Source organism: Pleurodeles waltl, chromosome 8 (genome assembly GCF_031143425.1).
Source record: "Pleurodeles waltl isolate 20211129_DDA chromosome 8, aPleWal1.hap1.20221129, whole genome shotgun sequence".
Taxonomy (NCBI): Eukaryota; Metazoa; Chordata; class Amphibia; order Caudata; family Salamandridae; genus Pleurodeles; species Pleurodeles waltl.
In genome coordinates this window covers 1,535,581,848-1,535,598,639 of record NC_090447.1, presented here as the reverse complement: position 1 = coordinate 1,535,598,639, position 16,792 = coordinate 1,535,581,848, and the positions used below count along the sequence as shown (strand labels likewise).

At 49.2% G+C, this 16,792-nt stretch overlaps 1 protein-coding gene across 2 annotated transcripts in view; it reads left to right on the top strand.

The window, feature by feature from the left end:
- Positions 1-11,461, top strand: part of LOC138248944 (sodium/potassium-transporting ATPase subunit alpha-1) — a 67,208-nt gene extending 55,747 nt beyond the window's left edge. For both annotated transcript variants that reach the window (XM_069202973.1, XM_069202974.1), the window contains exons 14-23: positions 538-674; positions 1,559-1,709; positions 2,457-2,625; positions 4,017-4,171; positions 5,287-5,410; positions 5,736-5,881; positions 6,170-6,300; positions 7,210-7,311; positions 8,510-8,601; positions 11,019-11,461. In XM_069202973.1, coding sequence (XP_069059074.1) covers positions 538-674; positions 1,559-1,709; positions 2,457-2,625; positions 4,017-4,171; positions 5,287-5,410; positions 5,736-5,881; positions 6,170-6,300; positions 7,210-7,311; positions 8,510-8,601; positions 11,019-11,047 — 1,236 coding nt within the window. In that variant the 3' untranslated portion in view covers positions 11,048-11,461. The remainder of the gene's footprint in view (positions 1-537; positions 675-1,558; positions 1,710-2,456; positions 2,626-4,016; positions 4,172-5,286; positions 5,411-5,735; positions 5,882-6,169; positions 6,301-7,209; positions 7,312-8,509; positions 8,602-11,018) is intronic.
- Positions 11,462-16,792: the final 5,331 nt, after the last annotated feature.

The following is a 16,792-nucleotide window of genomic DNA, read 5'->3' as shown; positions in this document are numbered from 1 at the left end:
GCAGCTCATCCTCCATCTTGTGCCACGCTAAGTGCGCACAGGCAGTCCTACGGCCACGCTTGAATTGTAGGCTCACCAAACACACCGGCAGTCTACATGCGTCCTCCGTGCCTCTGCAAGGCACGGTTAAACTGGAAATCAAACTGGTAATGCTGGAGCCACCTCTGTGCTGCCCTAGTGCAGGGGCATTAGTCCCTTGTCCACTAAGAGGGGGTTCTCTGTGCCCCACTTCAGGTCATTATTGGGACTGGCCTAGGCGTCTCCATGTGCACATGAAAGCCATAATAAGCCAGGATAGCGGATTCACATGCAGTCTGGGGATGGGTCGTTCTTGTTCCAACATTCCCCTTCTCCCCGCCCCCCCATCCCCCCCCCCCCCCCCCCCCCCCCACCCCAGTATTGCTTGTTGCACAGATTCCTGCGTTAGATCTGCAGTGATGGGTCTTACTGACCATTGGCATTGTGTGGTTCAGCAGCGTCCATGCCGGTGGCACCACATCTGCATTCAAACTAACTGAACATGGTCCTCTCTTACAGGTTATCATGGTGACAGGAGACCATCCAATCACAGCCAAGGCTATTGCCAAGGGCGTAGGAATCATCTCTGAGGGCAACGAAACTGTGGAGGACATTGCTGCTCGCCTGAACATTCCTGTAAATCAAGTCAACCCCAGGTAAGCGAGTTCCTGATGTGCCTGAGCGAGGCTGTGTCTGTGACTCTAGCAGGCGGGACCTTCAAACTGGGGTGCGGGAACTCCTAGGGGGACCTCAAGTGATTCCAGGTAAGGGGGGTGGGGGGTACCAAGCTCTGGCCAAGAGAAGCGTTATGCTGATAACACAGCTTTGTTTTAAGCTGAATACAATGAGGGACAGTGAACCGCCCTGTAATGGGCCATCACAGACATGTTTGATCATTTATATCCAAGCGGGGAGTGTGTGTCAAAAGGGAAGAGACTCTAAATAGTCTTCAAACCCCCTTCCCCCTCCCCCACCCCCCCCAAAATCACACTGTGGATACTTTTACACTTTAAGGCCTGTCTGACCAGGATAGTATGTTTGGCATCATGTATTTGATTGCAGTAAAGTTCTGTTACTGTTTCAAAAATGCAATGTTTAAATAAGTATAGACGTGTTTAAACATTGACAATTTAATAGAATAATTGTGAAAAATTTGTAAGGGGAATCCTCCCCGCCGCTCCCCCTAAGAAGGAGGCGCAGCTTTACAAAGTTTGAAGACCACTCCTCCATAGGCCTCTTCTCCGGTCGTTGCAGGTTGGTCTCTTCGTAATATACGGCGCATCAGCCAAGATTGGGGGGGTTTCTGAAATGGGTTTTGGTGTAGGTCTCCTGGTACCTAAGCTTGTGATTCACCCTCAGGGTCATGTTACTACTTGTTAATACAATACTTTAAAAGGATTATGCGATGCGTAAACTCCTCTGCCTGGTTTCATGCGCCCCCTCTGTTTCCATTCTGCTTTTGTGGCACTTTTCATTTAAGAAGTGAGGTTCTTGTCGCCCCTTTGGTACCCTGACACTTGCACTCCTTCTCTCCATCCAGAGATGCGAAGGCTTGTGTGATCCACGGCACCGACTTGAAGGACATGGCTCCGGAACAGATCGACGACATCTTGCGGCATCACACGGAGATCGTATTCGCCAGGACGTCCCCTCAGCAGAAGCTGATCATCGTTGAGGGTTGCCAGCGACAGGTGAGGACGTCGGTGGAGACCGGTCGCTAACTGGGGTTTGTGTTGCAAACACAAACCAGCAAATGCAGCTAGTCTTGCAAAATGCTTTATTGGAGTTAAGTTGTGTCTCTTAGCTGTGTGTGATCTTGGCCTCCCACCACTGCATTCCAGTTCTACTGAGTTGTGGTGTCTGCTTCGGATGTTGTATTTGTAAAATAGTCCACACTCATCCCCTTTTACTGAGGCATGTGTGCACCAGGGAGGGTGACTCCGGCACACAGAGTTCCATGTTTGCGGCCAAGGTTGAGGCTTTGAGGCATGTGTTCAGCAGAGAGGGTGACGCAGGCGCACAGTATTGCGTGTTTGGGGCCAAGGTTGAGGCTTTGAGGCATGTGTTCAGCAGAGAGGGTGACGCAGGCGCACGGTATTGCGTGTTTGGGGCCAAGGTTGAGGCTTTGAGGCATGTGTGCAGCAGAGAGGGTGGCGCAGGCGCACGGTATTGCGTGTTTGGGGCCAAGGTTGAGGCTTTGAGGCATGTGTGCAGCAGACAGGGTGACGCAGGCGCACAGTATTGCGTGTTTGCGGCCAAGGTTGAGGTTTTGAGGCATGTGTGCAGCAGACAGGGTGACGCAGGCGCACAGTATTGCGTGTTTGGTGCCTGAGTGGAGGGTCAAGCAAACGTCAGTGCTTCCTTGGATGGATGCGGGAGTGTGACTGAGTTGTGGCCATTTCGGCCATCTGACCTCTAACCCTCCTGTTGCCTGGCAGGGCGCGATCGTGGCAGTCACCGGGGACGGTGTGAACGACTCCCCGGCCCTGAAGAAAGCAGACATTGGCATCGCCATGGGCATCGCCGGCTCCGACGTCTCCAAGCAGGCTGCCGACATGATCCTTCTGGATGACAACTTTGCCTCCATCGTGACTGGTGTGGAGGAAGGTGAGTGCCAAAGCCCTGGACATGGGTGGACCTCGGCTGCAAGGTGACGTCACTGCTTACGCGGGTGCCCTCACTCAGTGGTCTGGCATGTCTCGGTGTAAGGCAGTGGTCTTCAAATAATTTAATGCCGCACATCCCCCTTTGGGGGGGGGTTCCAGAATTTCAGTTAGTCTATTAAATTGTCAATATTAAGTAGGTCTAGAATTATTTAAACATTGCAGTTAAGTTCTGTTATTGTTTTAAAAATGCACTCAAATACATGATGCCAAATGTACTATTCTGGTCAGGCAGGCCTTACTAATGTGTAAAAGTATCCACAGTGTGATTATTAGACATTGGGGAGGGTGGGGGTCATTTAGAGTGCCTTACCTTTTAATACTTCCCATCCAGGATATAAATGACTAACTTGTCGGTGATGGCCCATTACGGAGTTCACTGCTGCTCATTGTTTCCCGCTTAAAGCCCTCATCAGTATAATGCGCCTCTGGCCAGAGCCTGGCGTCCAGTTTGAAGACCCTTGGTGTAAGTGATGGAGGCATCTGGCCATCACCATGGGTCACTTCCACATAACTGTGCCCTGCACTGATGAGACGGATGCCAAGGACCCAAGTTGGCTGGTTAATCACAGTGCCTCCAGTCTTTGCCAAGTGAACTTTACCGGTTAATGTGTTGGTTTTTATCTTCCTTCAGTTGTGTAAGACAGTGGTTCCCAAACTTTTGACTTCTGTGGCCCCCCACTTTATCATTACGGGAACTTGGGGACCCTCCTCGAATCATTATTGGATTCCAAGGACCACCGCTGTCATTACTGAAAGCTGGGGACCCCGGCCTAAAAATTGTTCATAATTTGAAACTCGACAAACAAAAAATACAGAAACAAGCATTCATTAAACACATACACAAATAACACATTTTATTTAATTTGCAAATAAAAATATAATTTAAAAAATGGCATTTAAATTTAATAGGAAGGTTGGAGCTTTTCTAAATTCAATTGAAGCCACACATCGCCCATACCATATTCTGTCTGATGCACCTGCACGGCTTCCTCGAATCCATCTGTAATCTTTAGCCTCCAATTTCAAATTCCTTGACATTTACAGTAGGTTTTACAATGTTCAGTTGTACATTTAGCCACTTTATTTATATACACTTTATTAATCTGTTAAGATTATTGAATTATCTAAGCAGTCGCGGACCGCAGGTTGGTAATCACTGGTGTAAGATACTGACTGCTTCTAGCCAGGACCCTGAATGTTGGTAGATCTTCCAGAATGGATAATGCAGGGTCTCCTGGTATCCCAGGCCGAGCCCAGACTTTGTTTCTTTAGCAAGTGGGTGAGCCGGTCTGCGTTTAGCGTCTTGCCTGACGACTGTTTCTTGTTGCCCAGGTCGTCTGATCTTCGATAACCTGAAGAAGTCCATCGCCTACACCTTGACCAGTAACATTCCAGAGATCACCCCTTTCCTCATCTTCATCATTGCCAACATTCCACTGCCCCTGGGCACAGTCACCATCCTCTGCATCGATCTGGGCACAGACATGGTGAGTCTTTAGGCCTACGGTCAGCCTAGATTTTTTTGTTAATTTTTTCCCCACTTTTTTTTGTTTTGTTCATATACGTAATAGTGTAGTTATAAATGTAATACTCCAGTATTGGTGACCGTATTTCTAAAGCATGCTCACGTTCTTTTCCATGACTGCGCAAGCTTGAGTCGGATTCTTATCCCTCCAACCCTTCATGCTTCAGGAGCTGAAGGCACAATAAATATACCTGTAGGTTTACACCTGGAATAGTGAGGCCAGTACCAGGCTGTGCCATCACAGCCCTATATTATTCTTTCAGGACTGCTTCAGTGTGCTCGCTCACCCTTATAACACCCTCTACCAACAATGACCAGCAGAGATCACTTAGTACTACTACTCCATTGTCCCCCATGTTGTGCAGCGGTCCTTCCATTGTCCCCCATGTTGTGCAGCGGTCCTTCCATTGTCCCCCATGTTGTGCAGCGGTCCTTCCATTGTCCCCCATGTTGTGCAGCGGTCCTTCCATTGTCCCCCATGTTGTGCAGCGGTCCTTCCATTGTCCCCCATGTTGTGCAGCGGTCCTTCCATTGTCCCCCATGTTGTGCAGCGGTCCTTCCATTGTCCCCCATGTTGTGCAGCGGTCCTTCCATTGTCCCCCATGTTGTGCAGCGGTCCTTCCATTGTCCCCCATGTTGTGCAGCGGTCCTTCCATTGTCCCCCATGTTGTGCAGCGGTCCTTCCATTGTCCCCCATGTTGTGCAGCGGTCCTTCCATTGTCCCCCATGTTGTGCAGCGTGGCCTTCCATTGTCCTCCATGTTGTGCAGTGTGGCCTTCATCACTGGTGTAACATTTGACCCAGGTGTGTGTGTGTGTGTGTGTGTGGGGAGGGGGGGTACCCTGAGCTGTAGTGGGGGCCGCTACAGCACAAACTGCACGGGCAGGGGGCCCCTGCTTGAGAGCTCCCAACTAGGTCGGGGGGCTCGATGTACTTGGCGCCGGGGCCTCAAGTTTTTACACCACTGCCTTCCCTTGGCCCTTCCCATGGTGTGCGGTGGCCCTTCCCATGGTGTGCGGTGGTCCTTCCATATTGTGCTGTGCCTTCAATAGTGTAATTAATATGGTTTTCCCTCAGGTTCCCGCCATCTCCCTGGCTTACGAACAGGCTGAGAGTGACATCATGAAGAGACAGCCCAGGAACCCTAAGACAGACAAGCTAGTGAACGAGCGGTTAATTAGCATGGCCTACGGGCAGATAGGTAAGCAGGCCAGCCTCCCTTCGGCAGCACGCCTGGCACGATGCTGCACACTCGCCATACAGCCCCTTATCCCCCTCGCCCCACTATCCAGGAGTGAGTGGTTTGCCATGGGAATGCACGTCTTCTGATGTGATGTAATTTCTATGTTTTTAGTATGTCACCTGTGTTTCGGGTATGTCGAATTGAGCCCTGGGCATGTGTGGACTATATAGTATGTTTAACACAGGAGAATATATGTGAATTGTTCGATGCCCCTGACTTCTCCATACCTTGTACCAGCCCTCATCTCACTGGACATGCCTTTCCTGCTTTTTCCCGTGTTTAGGCATGATTCAAGCCTTGGGCGGCTTCTTCACATACTTTGTCATCTTGGCAGAGAACGGGTTCCTTCCCTGGACGCTCCTCGGAATCCGAGTCAACTGGGATGACCGCTGGGTCAATGACGTGGAAGACAGTTATGGCCAGCAGTGGGTAAGCTGCCCACATGCTGTTGTGTAGTGTACACTGGTGTTTGTGCTTGTGTTCTCAAACAATCTAGTAAGGTTCCTTGATGTGTGGTCAGAAGAGCTCTGGTGACAGTGATTTTATTCCTGCCTTTGATATACATTCGCTGATGTGGGTGAATTACCGGTGGGTGGTGCAAATCCAGAGGCTTCTGATGGTGGCCATTGGGCTGAGCACAGCAGGTGTTCGCCTTGGTGGCGGCAGCCTTGTTTGTCCTGTGAAGATGCTGTTCTTATTGCGGGTTTCCTCTTTCAGACTTTCGAGCAGCGCAAGATAGTGGAGTTCACCTGCCACACCTCTTTCTTCATCAGCATTGTGGTCGTGCAGTGGGCTGACTTGATCATATGTAAAACCAGAAGGAACTCTGTCTTCCAGCAAGGAATGAAGTGAGTACTCCCTGGGTGGGCACCCCTGTAACCTGCGGGTACGGTACTGGAAAATAACCTACCTTTTAGATCTCGGTGTGGAATATGTCAGTGTCTAGGGAAACCGTCTCGAACAGTGCTGCAAACCCTCTTAGCCCCTCAGTCTTAGTGAATGAAGGCACCAATGGATGAACACAACAAAACAGGTGGATTCCTGTGTTGCTGTACACCTAGATGTCTACTTGGGGGAGGAGGGGGAATAAGCGTGCGCGTCTCTCCTGGGGCGGGCGGGGGTTGATGCGCATGTCTCTCTCCTGGTGGGGGAATAACTGTGCGTGTGTCTCTCGGGGGGGGGGGGGGAGTATAACTGTGCGCGGGGTCTCTACTGGGGGATACCAATGCTACCCCTCACCCTTTTTTTAAAATTTATTTTTATTTTTCCTTTTGAAACTCTGTATTTTTGTTTGCTGACGGTTTTTGGGCCTTTCATTGGTTTGTTGAACAGAATGTTGGCCAAAATGGCTTCTTCCTAGGTTTACCTGCTAAACGTACCCTTCCATGTAATGGAACTTTAAGACTCCAAACCGGTGTGACTCAAGGCGCAGATGATTTCATTCAAGGTTTGAGTTTCCAGAAGAAGTGTCCCATTTTATTAGTTCAAGCTCTCCCCTCTAACCTGTGACGTTTGCCATTTCTGTGGAGGTCTGCCACCTCCTATACTCTGTAACTAAATTGTGCTTATAGAAAATCCATCCTCCCATCTTGGAGTGAGACGTTGAGTTTTCAGTTCTCCAGTGTACAATCCTCCATAAATGTATGTGCTGCACAGGGATTGCAGTAAATAGTCAGATTGTTCCATAGAATATTTTCATGCTGAAAAATAGTTTTTGTGACTTTTTCTTGCCCTAATTAGCACATTTTGTCTTCCAGGAATAAGATCTTGATTTTCGGCCTCTTCGAAGAGACAGCTCTGGCAGCTTTTCTGTCTTACTGCCCAGGAATGGACGTGGCTTTAAGAATGTACCCTCTCAAGTAAGTGGTGTGTTTTTTACATGATCATAGGAGCCCCCGGCTCAGTCCTAGCACTGTGTGTGTTACGGGTGGACAGCCGATTGCTGGTCCGTATGGGCTGCTGTTGAGGTCACGAAAGAAGATCAACATATATTTAAGTCAATTTTGTCTGTAAAATAAAATACAGACAAGCAGCATCAATTGTAACCTCTAAGGTTCTTATTAGCTAAAAGATCTATTGAGGCTTCCCTTGTCTGAGGCACTTTATGCGTTAAACTGTGCAAGTTCCCTCAAACAATGGGTAATCACTTAGTGCGCATGTCACTGAGCATCTGGTATCATGAGCACAGAGGCCCTTTTCATAGGCTGGATCGCAAATGTTGGATTACTACGCCCCTTGCGAGACGTAACACCTCAGGGCGTAACTTACTAATGGATATTGCACAAGGGGACGGAGAGACCGACTTGTTTCCTACTGACATGAAAGGTAGGGCAATAGACTGTTTGCTAAATATTCCTTACCCTTTGCAGGGGCAATGAGTAGGGCTGCTCTCTTCACAATGGCTTTTATTTGTGTCTTACTAGAGTGGTTGCCAGATTCCCCTCTCTGCATTGTGCCTCCTTCAAACATAGGCTTGAAATTATATTAGAAGTTTCATATGAGATTAAGTTATTATTAAAAATTATATATAATTTAAACTTATTAGCGGATTTTCAGTGTTTCAGCCCTCCAAATAAAACTTAACTCGCTTCGGATTGCCTACATCATGGTCCACGTGGGTTACAACAACATAACAAACTCAAGCAGCAAATCTATGCATCAAGGCACAGAATTTCACAGCCATAAAGTACCCGCGGGGTGTTTTACACACACAAGCTTTGATTAAAAGAGCAAGAGACCTTCCCCACCGCGTTAAAGGTTGAATTTAATGTCTCCTGCTCCCCCTGGCTTGCAGTCTACTCGTTTGTGCGCCTTTATCGATCAAGTCTGTTCACTGGCCAAATGCTGAAAAATGGGTTGAAAGCCCTCCCTTTATCCCTGCATCGCTTGCTTCCATCCATAGTTATTTTAGGAGGAAGTGGATGGTATATACAGGCTGCTTTAGGTGTTTGTCAGTGTGGTGCTTTGGTCTAGGGCTGTAAAGATTTACCACGTGTGATTGTGTATTTATCCACAAGCATTGCCTCCATCTAATGACCTCCTTTTGTCTCCTAATAGACCAACGTGGTGGTTCTGTGCCTTCCCATACTCACTCCTTATCTTTGTCTACGATGAAATCCGAAAGCTCATCATTCGACGCAGCCCTGGTGGTAAGTTTTGTGTCTGCTCCATTGTTGCTACTATCATTCTCAGACATGGGTCCTCACCCACTTACTAGCATTTCATGCTCCATGTTGGTGTGTTTGATGGGCATGTTGGACTGCGGGCACACTTTGTAGAATGAGCCGGACCACCATCAGCAATTGGGATGGCTGGGGCTCCTCGAGTATGTATGATTGCCCAATAATGGGTTAACATCTTTTATTGAGCGCCTAAAAGCGGAATCCAGCAAGCACTCCCTGCTGCTCCTTGCTCTCTAGCATTCACACCCAAACTTGATTTTGTTTTTAGTAGCTTGACATAGTAATCAGTTGTGCCACATGCCCAGCATCTCCTTGCTGTACAAGGGGGTTTGGGGGGGCTTGGAGAATCCTAAACTATACTCCCCTGCTTTATATCCATTTCTTATGCTTATTGGTTAGGTAGGGCATAGTCTACTCACTCCAGGTCCCTCCACTTTCATTGAGGAATTGTCTACTCCTAGTGGTAACCAGTGCAAAGCTAGAGCAGTGGACAATGCTGTTTGTGTTCCTTGTGTAGTGTGTATGGATGGTGAGGTGGCCTGTGCTCTGCTAGTTCTTGTGTGGTCTAGTTGATGCTCTGCGTGTTGCTTGGTAGTGTATGGATGTTGCGGCGGTTGGTGCTCCACGTGTGGCTTGTGTAGTGTGTGGGTTTTGCAGCGGTTGGTGTTCTGCGCGTTGCCTGTGTAGTGTATGGATGTTGTAGCGGTTTGTGCTCTGCATGTTGCTTGTGTATTGGGTAGATGGTGGTGTTGATGCTCTGCGCATTGCCTGTGGTCTGTGCTCTTCCTGTTGTTCTGCAGTGTCTCTTGCTCTATGCATTTCTTCTGTAGTGGGTAGGGATGGTGTCATTGATGCTCTGTGCGTAGCCTTTGTGGTATGTATGGATGTTGCAGTGGTCGATGTTCTGCGTGCTCCTTATGTAGTGTATGGATGTTGCAGCGGTTGGTGCTCTGCATGTTCCTTGTGTAGTGGGTACGGATGGTGTAGTTGATCTGCTAGTTTCTTCTGTACTGTTGCAGTGGTTGTTGCACTGCGCATTCTTTCTGTAGTGGGTATGGATGGTGTAGTTAATGCTGTGCGCGTTACTTGGGTATTGTATGGATGTTGCAGCGGATGTTGCAGCAGTTGTTGCTATGCATGTTGCTTGTATAGTGTATGGATGTTGCAGCAGTCGATGCTGCGTGTTGCTTGTCAAGTGTATGGATGTTGCAGTGGTTGGTGCTTAGCGCGTTGCTTGTGTAGTGTATTGACGTTGCAGCGGTTGATGCTCTGGGTTGCTTGTGTAGTGTGTATGGATGTTGCAGCGGTTGGTGCTCTGTGCGTTGCTTGTGTGGCGTATAGATTTTGCAGTGGTTGCTCTGCCCGTTGCTTCTGTGGCATATGGATGTTGCAGCGGTTGGTGCTCTGTGCGTTGCTTGGGTGGCATATGGATGTTGCAGTGGTTGCTCTGCCCATTGCTTGTGTGGCATATGGATGTTGCAGTGGTTGCTCTTCCTGTTGCTTGGGTGGCATATAGATGTTGCAGTGGTTGCTATGTGCGTTGCTTGTGTGGTGTATGGATGTTGCAGCGGTTGCTATGTGCGTTGCTTGTGTGGTGTATGGATGTTGCAGCGGTTGCTATGTGCGTTGCTTGTGTGGTGTATGGATGTTGCAGCGGTTGCTATGTGCGTTGCTTGTGTGGTGTACGGATGTTGCAGCGGTTGCTATGTGCGTTTCTTGTGTGGTGTATGGATGTTGCAGCGGTTGCTATGTGCGTTGCTTGTGTGGTGTATGGATGTTGCAGCGGTTGGTGCTCTGTGCGTTGCTTGGGTGGCATATAGATGTTGCAGTGGTTGCTCTGCCCATTGCTTGTGTGGCGTATGGATGTTGCAGTGGTTGCTCTGACCGTTGCTTGTGTGGTGTGTGTGTGTGTGTGTGTGTGTATGGATGGTGTATTCAATGCTCTGCCCGTTGCTTCTGTGGCGTATGGATGTTGCAGTGGTTGCTCTTCCTGTTGCTTGGGTGGCGTATAGATGTTGCAGTGGTTGCTCTGCCCGTTGCTTCTGTGGCATATGGATGTTGCAGCGGTTGGTGCTCTGTGCGTTGCTTGGGTGGCATATAGATGTTGCAGTGGTTGCTCTGCCCATTGCTTGTGTGGCGTATGGATATTGCAGCGGTTGGTGTTCGGTGCGTTCTTGTGTCTATGGCTGTCTCGGCGGCCAGTGCTGTGTGTTGCTTGTCTCGTGTATGGATGTTGCAGCGGTTGTTACCTTGTGCGTTCCTTGTGTATGGATGTTGCTGTTGCGGGAGCCCGTACGCGTCCACCTCCACCTCCCTCTGCAGATTTCTCATGTGCTTACTTTATGAACCCGCTGGCTCATCAAACTTTTCTCTTCTCTCGCCAGGTTGGGTGGAAAAAGAAACGTACTATTAGTTGGTTGTCGCAACATTTCACACCGGTGCGGCTGCGCACACTCCTCGCCCTCTGTTCTGCAGCCTTCGTCCTGGACTCCTGGCCTCTTCAGAAAAGACAGCCTCGTGGCAAGGAGCACCGGAGCCTGGCCCGTGTCTTCAACGTGTCGGTCTGAGCGTGGTAACATTTGTATGTGCCTTTTCCTTTGGTTTTAAAAGGAAAGAACCCAAGAGATGTGGTTTTATATCTGGATTTTTACAAATAAAGGCGGATTATAACAGTCTGGCAGCTGGACTGGCTCTGGTGCATTTCTTCCGAAACCCGCGTCCACTGCACGGTTACATTAATTGGATGGACGTTTTAAAAGCTCAGTTCTGCCGAAAAAACACATTTCAGTTTGGCTAATCTGTATGAATAAAGTCTTTTGTTGTAATACCTCCTGACTCCTGCTAGTACATGGGGTGAGGATAACCGGGCGGTGTTGCTGCTGGTACTGCAAGGCGACCTGGCGGGCCAGCTTTGGTAGAGAACAGGAAAGCTCCTTACTGTCGGTCAGTTGTTGTACTCGAACAGCTAGAGACGCTCATCTGGCTGTTAAAATCAAGAATCTGATCCAGTTTCATGAGAATGTCCAGTGTTGCATGCCCAGCTCTTAACTTTCAGCCGAAGAACTCAAACCACCATCTCTGTGGACCTCTTGGGTGCGTAGATCTACCCAAGTGTCCCCCCTCTCTGCTACTGCCGTGTGTACACTCTGTGGCCGTACCTCTGCGCGTCTAGCGCTCCCTCCCACACGCCCCCTGCGCTCCCTCCCACACGCCCCCTGCGCTCCCTCCCACACGCCCCCTGCGCTCCCTCCCACACGCCCCCTGCGCTCCCTCCCACACGTATTGTATTGGGCACTTATAAGGCGCTTAGCTACCCTAGGGCATCCCAGCGCTATAGTGTACTACACATTACACAGCGGTGACAATGTTGAACATCTGCCATTAGAGCCGGAGATCGACAAGATTGTGCGAACAGCCAAGTCTTTTGCTGCTTGCGGATGGCAATTCCAATTCAGCAGTCCGCAAGGTAATAGGCATAAGATTCCTTAGCTTGAAAACATTGTACAGGAAAAGATGTCCGCCTCTTCTCACTCTGGATTGGTGGAACCATAGCTAGGCAGGCGTTGGAAGAACACAAGCATCTTGCAGGGATATAAGGAGTGATCCAGGCATTCACAATGTTGGAACATTTCTGGGTGAGTGATCTGTGAGCAATGCATAGGCATTTACATTTTTGAGCAGCCGGCAGCCAGTGTAGCGACTTTAGAGCTTGTCGGGCGGAGTGAAATTTAGAGATATTACATAGAGTACGGGCAGCAGCATTCCGCGCCACTTGTAATGTCAACTGTTGATTTGTGAGTGCCCAAATATAGCGCATTTCCATAGTCAAGTCGAACCAGAATGAGTACTTGGACTGCTAGTCTTTCGGACAGGGACGGGAGAAGGTGTAACATTTTCCTAAGAGCTCTCAACATCCCAAAGCAGGTACCAGCCACTTTCGTTGCTTGGGTGTTCATGGTCGAGTCTTTGTCCAGCCAAACACCTAGATTTTTTTACCTCTGGCTTTGGCATTGGCGGGCGCTTAAGTCATTAGGCCATCCCAAGTTCATCATACTTGGAGGGGCTACCTAGTTTTCTCCCCATCGAGGTTCAGAGCTGAACGGCTCATCCAATTGACTACATTTGTAATGCAGGAGCCAAGAGAGGGAGGTTGATAGTTCTTTACATGGCTCACCGAAAAAATTATTTGGGTATCATCCTCTGCGCCCCCGAGACCCCTATGCTCCCCCTCTCCTGTACGGCGCATCTCTCCCCTTGGATGGATGATGGCTACGTGGCGGTATAAGAAACCACGCAGGCTGCAGAGTGCACGCGGTGTTTCTCTTCCCAGGATTTCTGCACCTAAAGCTCCCGAAGTTCAGCGAGTCGGACCCCAGTGCCATGTCCTGTACATGTGCGGAGCCTCCGATGGCCTACCCATCCTCTAAGGGTTGCTGCTGGTCTACTCCACGCCTGTGTCAGTCGCACACCATGAACACTGAACACCATGTCCCTGTTTCTGGTACCTCGGATGAGGGGCATTCACGGAGGTCCAGTGTCGCCTGTTGGAGCCGGTCACCACCTCCTGCGGTGTTACCGAAAGAACTGGATGGGATTCTGGAAGAAACCTTGGGAAATGTTCTCAGCTTCCTTTGATGTGAGAACCTTGTGTTCGATGGCATCTGTCGCTGTAGATACGCATGTTTTGCAATAGCTCGCCATCTGGTGTTGGGCCGGAGTGTTACAAGTTGTTTTTCTTCGAAGAAGTCTTTCGAGTCACGGGACCGAGTGACTCCTCCTTTTGTCTCCATTGCGCATGGGCGTCGACTCCATCTTCGATTGTTTTTTTTTTCTGCCATCGGGTTCGGACGTGTTCCTGTCGCTCCGAGTTTCGGAACGGAAAGATAGCTAATTTCGGAAGATTTTCGTCGGTATTGTTGCGTTCGGGATCGGCGTAGTTAGATTCAACACCGCATCGAAGAGCTCCGGTGCCCTTCGGGGTAGTTTTTCGATCCCCCGTCGGGGCCTGGTCGGCCCGACCACGTGCTGAAGAACGCCGATGGAACGGACCCCGTTCCGTTTCTGCCCCAAATGCCACAATAAATACCCCTATACAGACCAACACTTGGTCTGTAACCTGTGCCTGTCACCTGAGCACAGTGAAGACACCTGCGAGGCCTGTCGTGCGTTCCGGTCCCGAAAAACACTCCGAGACCGTTGAGCCAGAAGACTTCAGATGGCGTCCGCGCCGACAGCCCACCGAGAGTTCGAGGAACAAGAAGAGGAAGGTACCTTCTCGATCCAAGACTCAGACTCCGAAGGATTCGACGATACACAAACCGTGAGTAAGACGTCGAAAACCACACAGAGTAAGATTTACAAGGCCCAGGGGACGCCACTGCCATCAGGCCATGGCTCCACCCATAAATTCGGTGACCGACCGTCGGCACCGAAAAAGGCCCAAACAGTGCCGAGATCGTCCGACTCCGGTCGAGACACCGGCACGCAGCCTTCTCGGGACCGAGAAAGTGCTGGAGACAAGCCTCGACACCGAGATGCCGATGTGGACACGGCTCGACGCCGAGACAGCGGCACCGAAGAAGATCGACGCCGAGAGGTTTCGGCCCCGAAAAAGAAAAAAGTCACCTCGGAGCCGAAAAAACACGCAGACAGGGTTTCGGTGCCGAAACAAACTGCAAGCGACCCAGCTTCAGGCTCTTATACAGAAGAGCACTCGCTAACCTCCCAAATGCAAAAGCATAGGTTTGAGGAAGAGCTACAATCAACTGATGTGGACCATACGAAAAGCGTATTTTCATACAGCAGGGGACAGGAAAAATAAGCACCCTTCCCCCCATTAGAAGAAAGAGAAGGTTGGAGTTCCAAACTGAACAGACACCACAACCAAAAGTGGTGAAAAGAGTTACCCCACCACCCTCTCCTCCGCCCGTGATTAACGTCTCACCAGCACAAACTCCATCACACTCCCCAGCTCACACCACCATAAGCCAGGGTGACCAAGATCAAGACGCATGGGACCTATACGACGCCCCAGTGTCAGATAACAGTCCGGAGGCATACCCTACGAAGCCATCTCCACCAGAGGACAGCACCGCGTATTCTCAAATGGTGGCTAGAGCAGCACAATTTCACAACGTAAGCCTCCACTCAGAACAGGTCGAGGATGATTTTTTATTCAACACTCTCCTCCACCCACAGCTCATACCAAAGCCTGCCTATGCTCCCTGGTATGCTCCGGCACGCAAAAGAAATCTTTAAGGAGCCGGTCAAAAGTAGGGCTATCACACCAAGGGTGGAAAAAAAGTATAAGGCGCCTCCTACAGACCCGGTTTTCATCACTACACAGCTGCCACCAGACTCTGTCGTTGTAGGAGCAGCTAGGAAAAGGGCCAACTCCCACACATCTGGAGATGCACCACCCCCAGATAAAGAAAGCCGCAAGTTCGATGCAGCTGGTAAGAGAGTCGCAGCACAAGCTGCAAACCAGTGGCGCATCGCGAACTCCCAGGCACTACTTGCGCGCTATGACAGAGCCCACTGGGACGAGATGCAACATCTCATTGAACATCTGCCCAAGGACTTACAAAATAGGGCAAAACAAGTGGTTGAGGAGGGACAGACCATTTCCAACAACCAGATCCGCTCCTCCATGGACGCTGCAGATACAGCTGCACGGACAATTAATACATCTGTAACTATCAGAAGGCATGCATGGCTCCGAACGTCTGGATTTAAACCAGAGATTCAACAAGCAGTTCTCAATATGCCTTTTAACGAAAAAGAACTGTTCGGTCCAGAAGTGGACACAGCGATTGAGAAACTCAAAAAAGATACGGACACTGCTAAAGCCATGGGCGCACTCTACTCCCCGCAGAGCAGAGGCAATTACAGCACATTCCGTAAAACACCCTTTCGAGGGGGGTTTCGGGGTCAGAGCACACAAGCCAGCACCTCACAAGCAACACCGTCCAGTTACCAGGGACAGTATAGAGGAGGTTTTCGGGGACAATATAGAGGAGGGCAATTCCCTAGGAATAGAGGAAGATTTCAGAGCCCCAAAACCCCTACAACTAAACAGTGACTCACATGTCACTCACCCCCTCCACACAACACCAGTGGGGGGAAGAATAAGTCATTATTACAAAGCATGGGAGGAAATCACTACAGACACTTGGGTTCTAGCAATTATCCAACATGGTTATTGCATAGAATTTCTACAATTCCCTCCAAACATACCACCAAAAGCACAAAATTTGACAAAACATCATTCCAATCTCCTGGAGATAGAAGTGCAGGCACTATTGCAAAAGAATGCAATCGAATTAGTGCCAAACACACAAATAAACACAGGAGTTTACTCACTGTACTTTCTGATACCAAAGAAGGACAAAACGCTGAGACCAATCCTAGACCTCAGAGTAGTGAACACTTTCATCAAATCAGACCACTTTCACATGGTCACACTACAAGAAGTATTGCCATTGCTCAAACTACACGACTACATGGCAACTTTAGACCTCAAGGATGCTTATTTCCATATACCAATACACCCATCGCACAGGAAATACCTAAGGTTTGTATTCAAGGGAATACATTACCAATTCAAGGTACTGCCTTTTGGATTAACAACCGCACCAAGAGTCTTTACCAAATGTCTAGCGGTAGTCGCTGCACACATAAGAAGGCAGCAAATACATGTGTTCCCATATCTAGACGACTGGCTAATCAAGGCCCATTCGTTAATAGAGTGCTCAAATCACACAAATCATATCATACAAACCCTCTTCAAACTAGGGTTCACCGTCAATTTCACAAAATCCAAAATTCTGCCGCGCAAGGTACAACAATACCTGGGAGCCATAATAGACACATCAAAAGGAGTAGCCACTGCAAGTCCACAAAGAATTCAAAATTTCAACACCATCATACAACGCACGTATCCAACACAAAGGATACAAGCAAAGATGGTACTACAACTCCTAGGCATGATTTCTTCATGCATAGCCATTGTCCCAAACGCAAGACTGCACATGAGGCCCTTACAACAGTGCCTAGCATCACAATGGTCACAAGCACAGGGTCACCTTCTAGATCTGGTGTTAATAGACCGCCAAACTTACCTCTCGCTTCTGTGGTGGAACAACATAAATTTAAACAA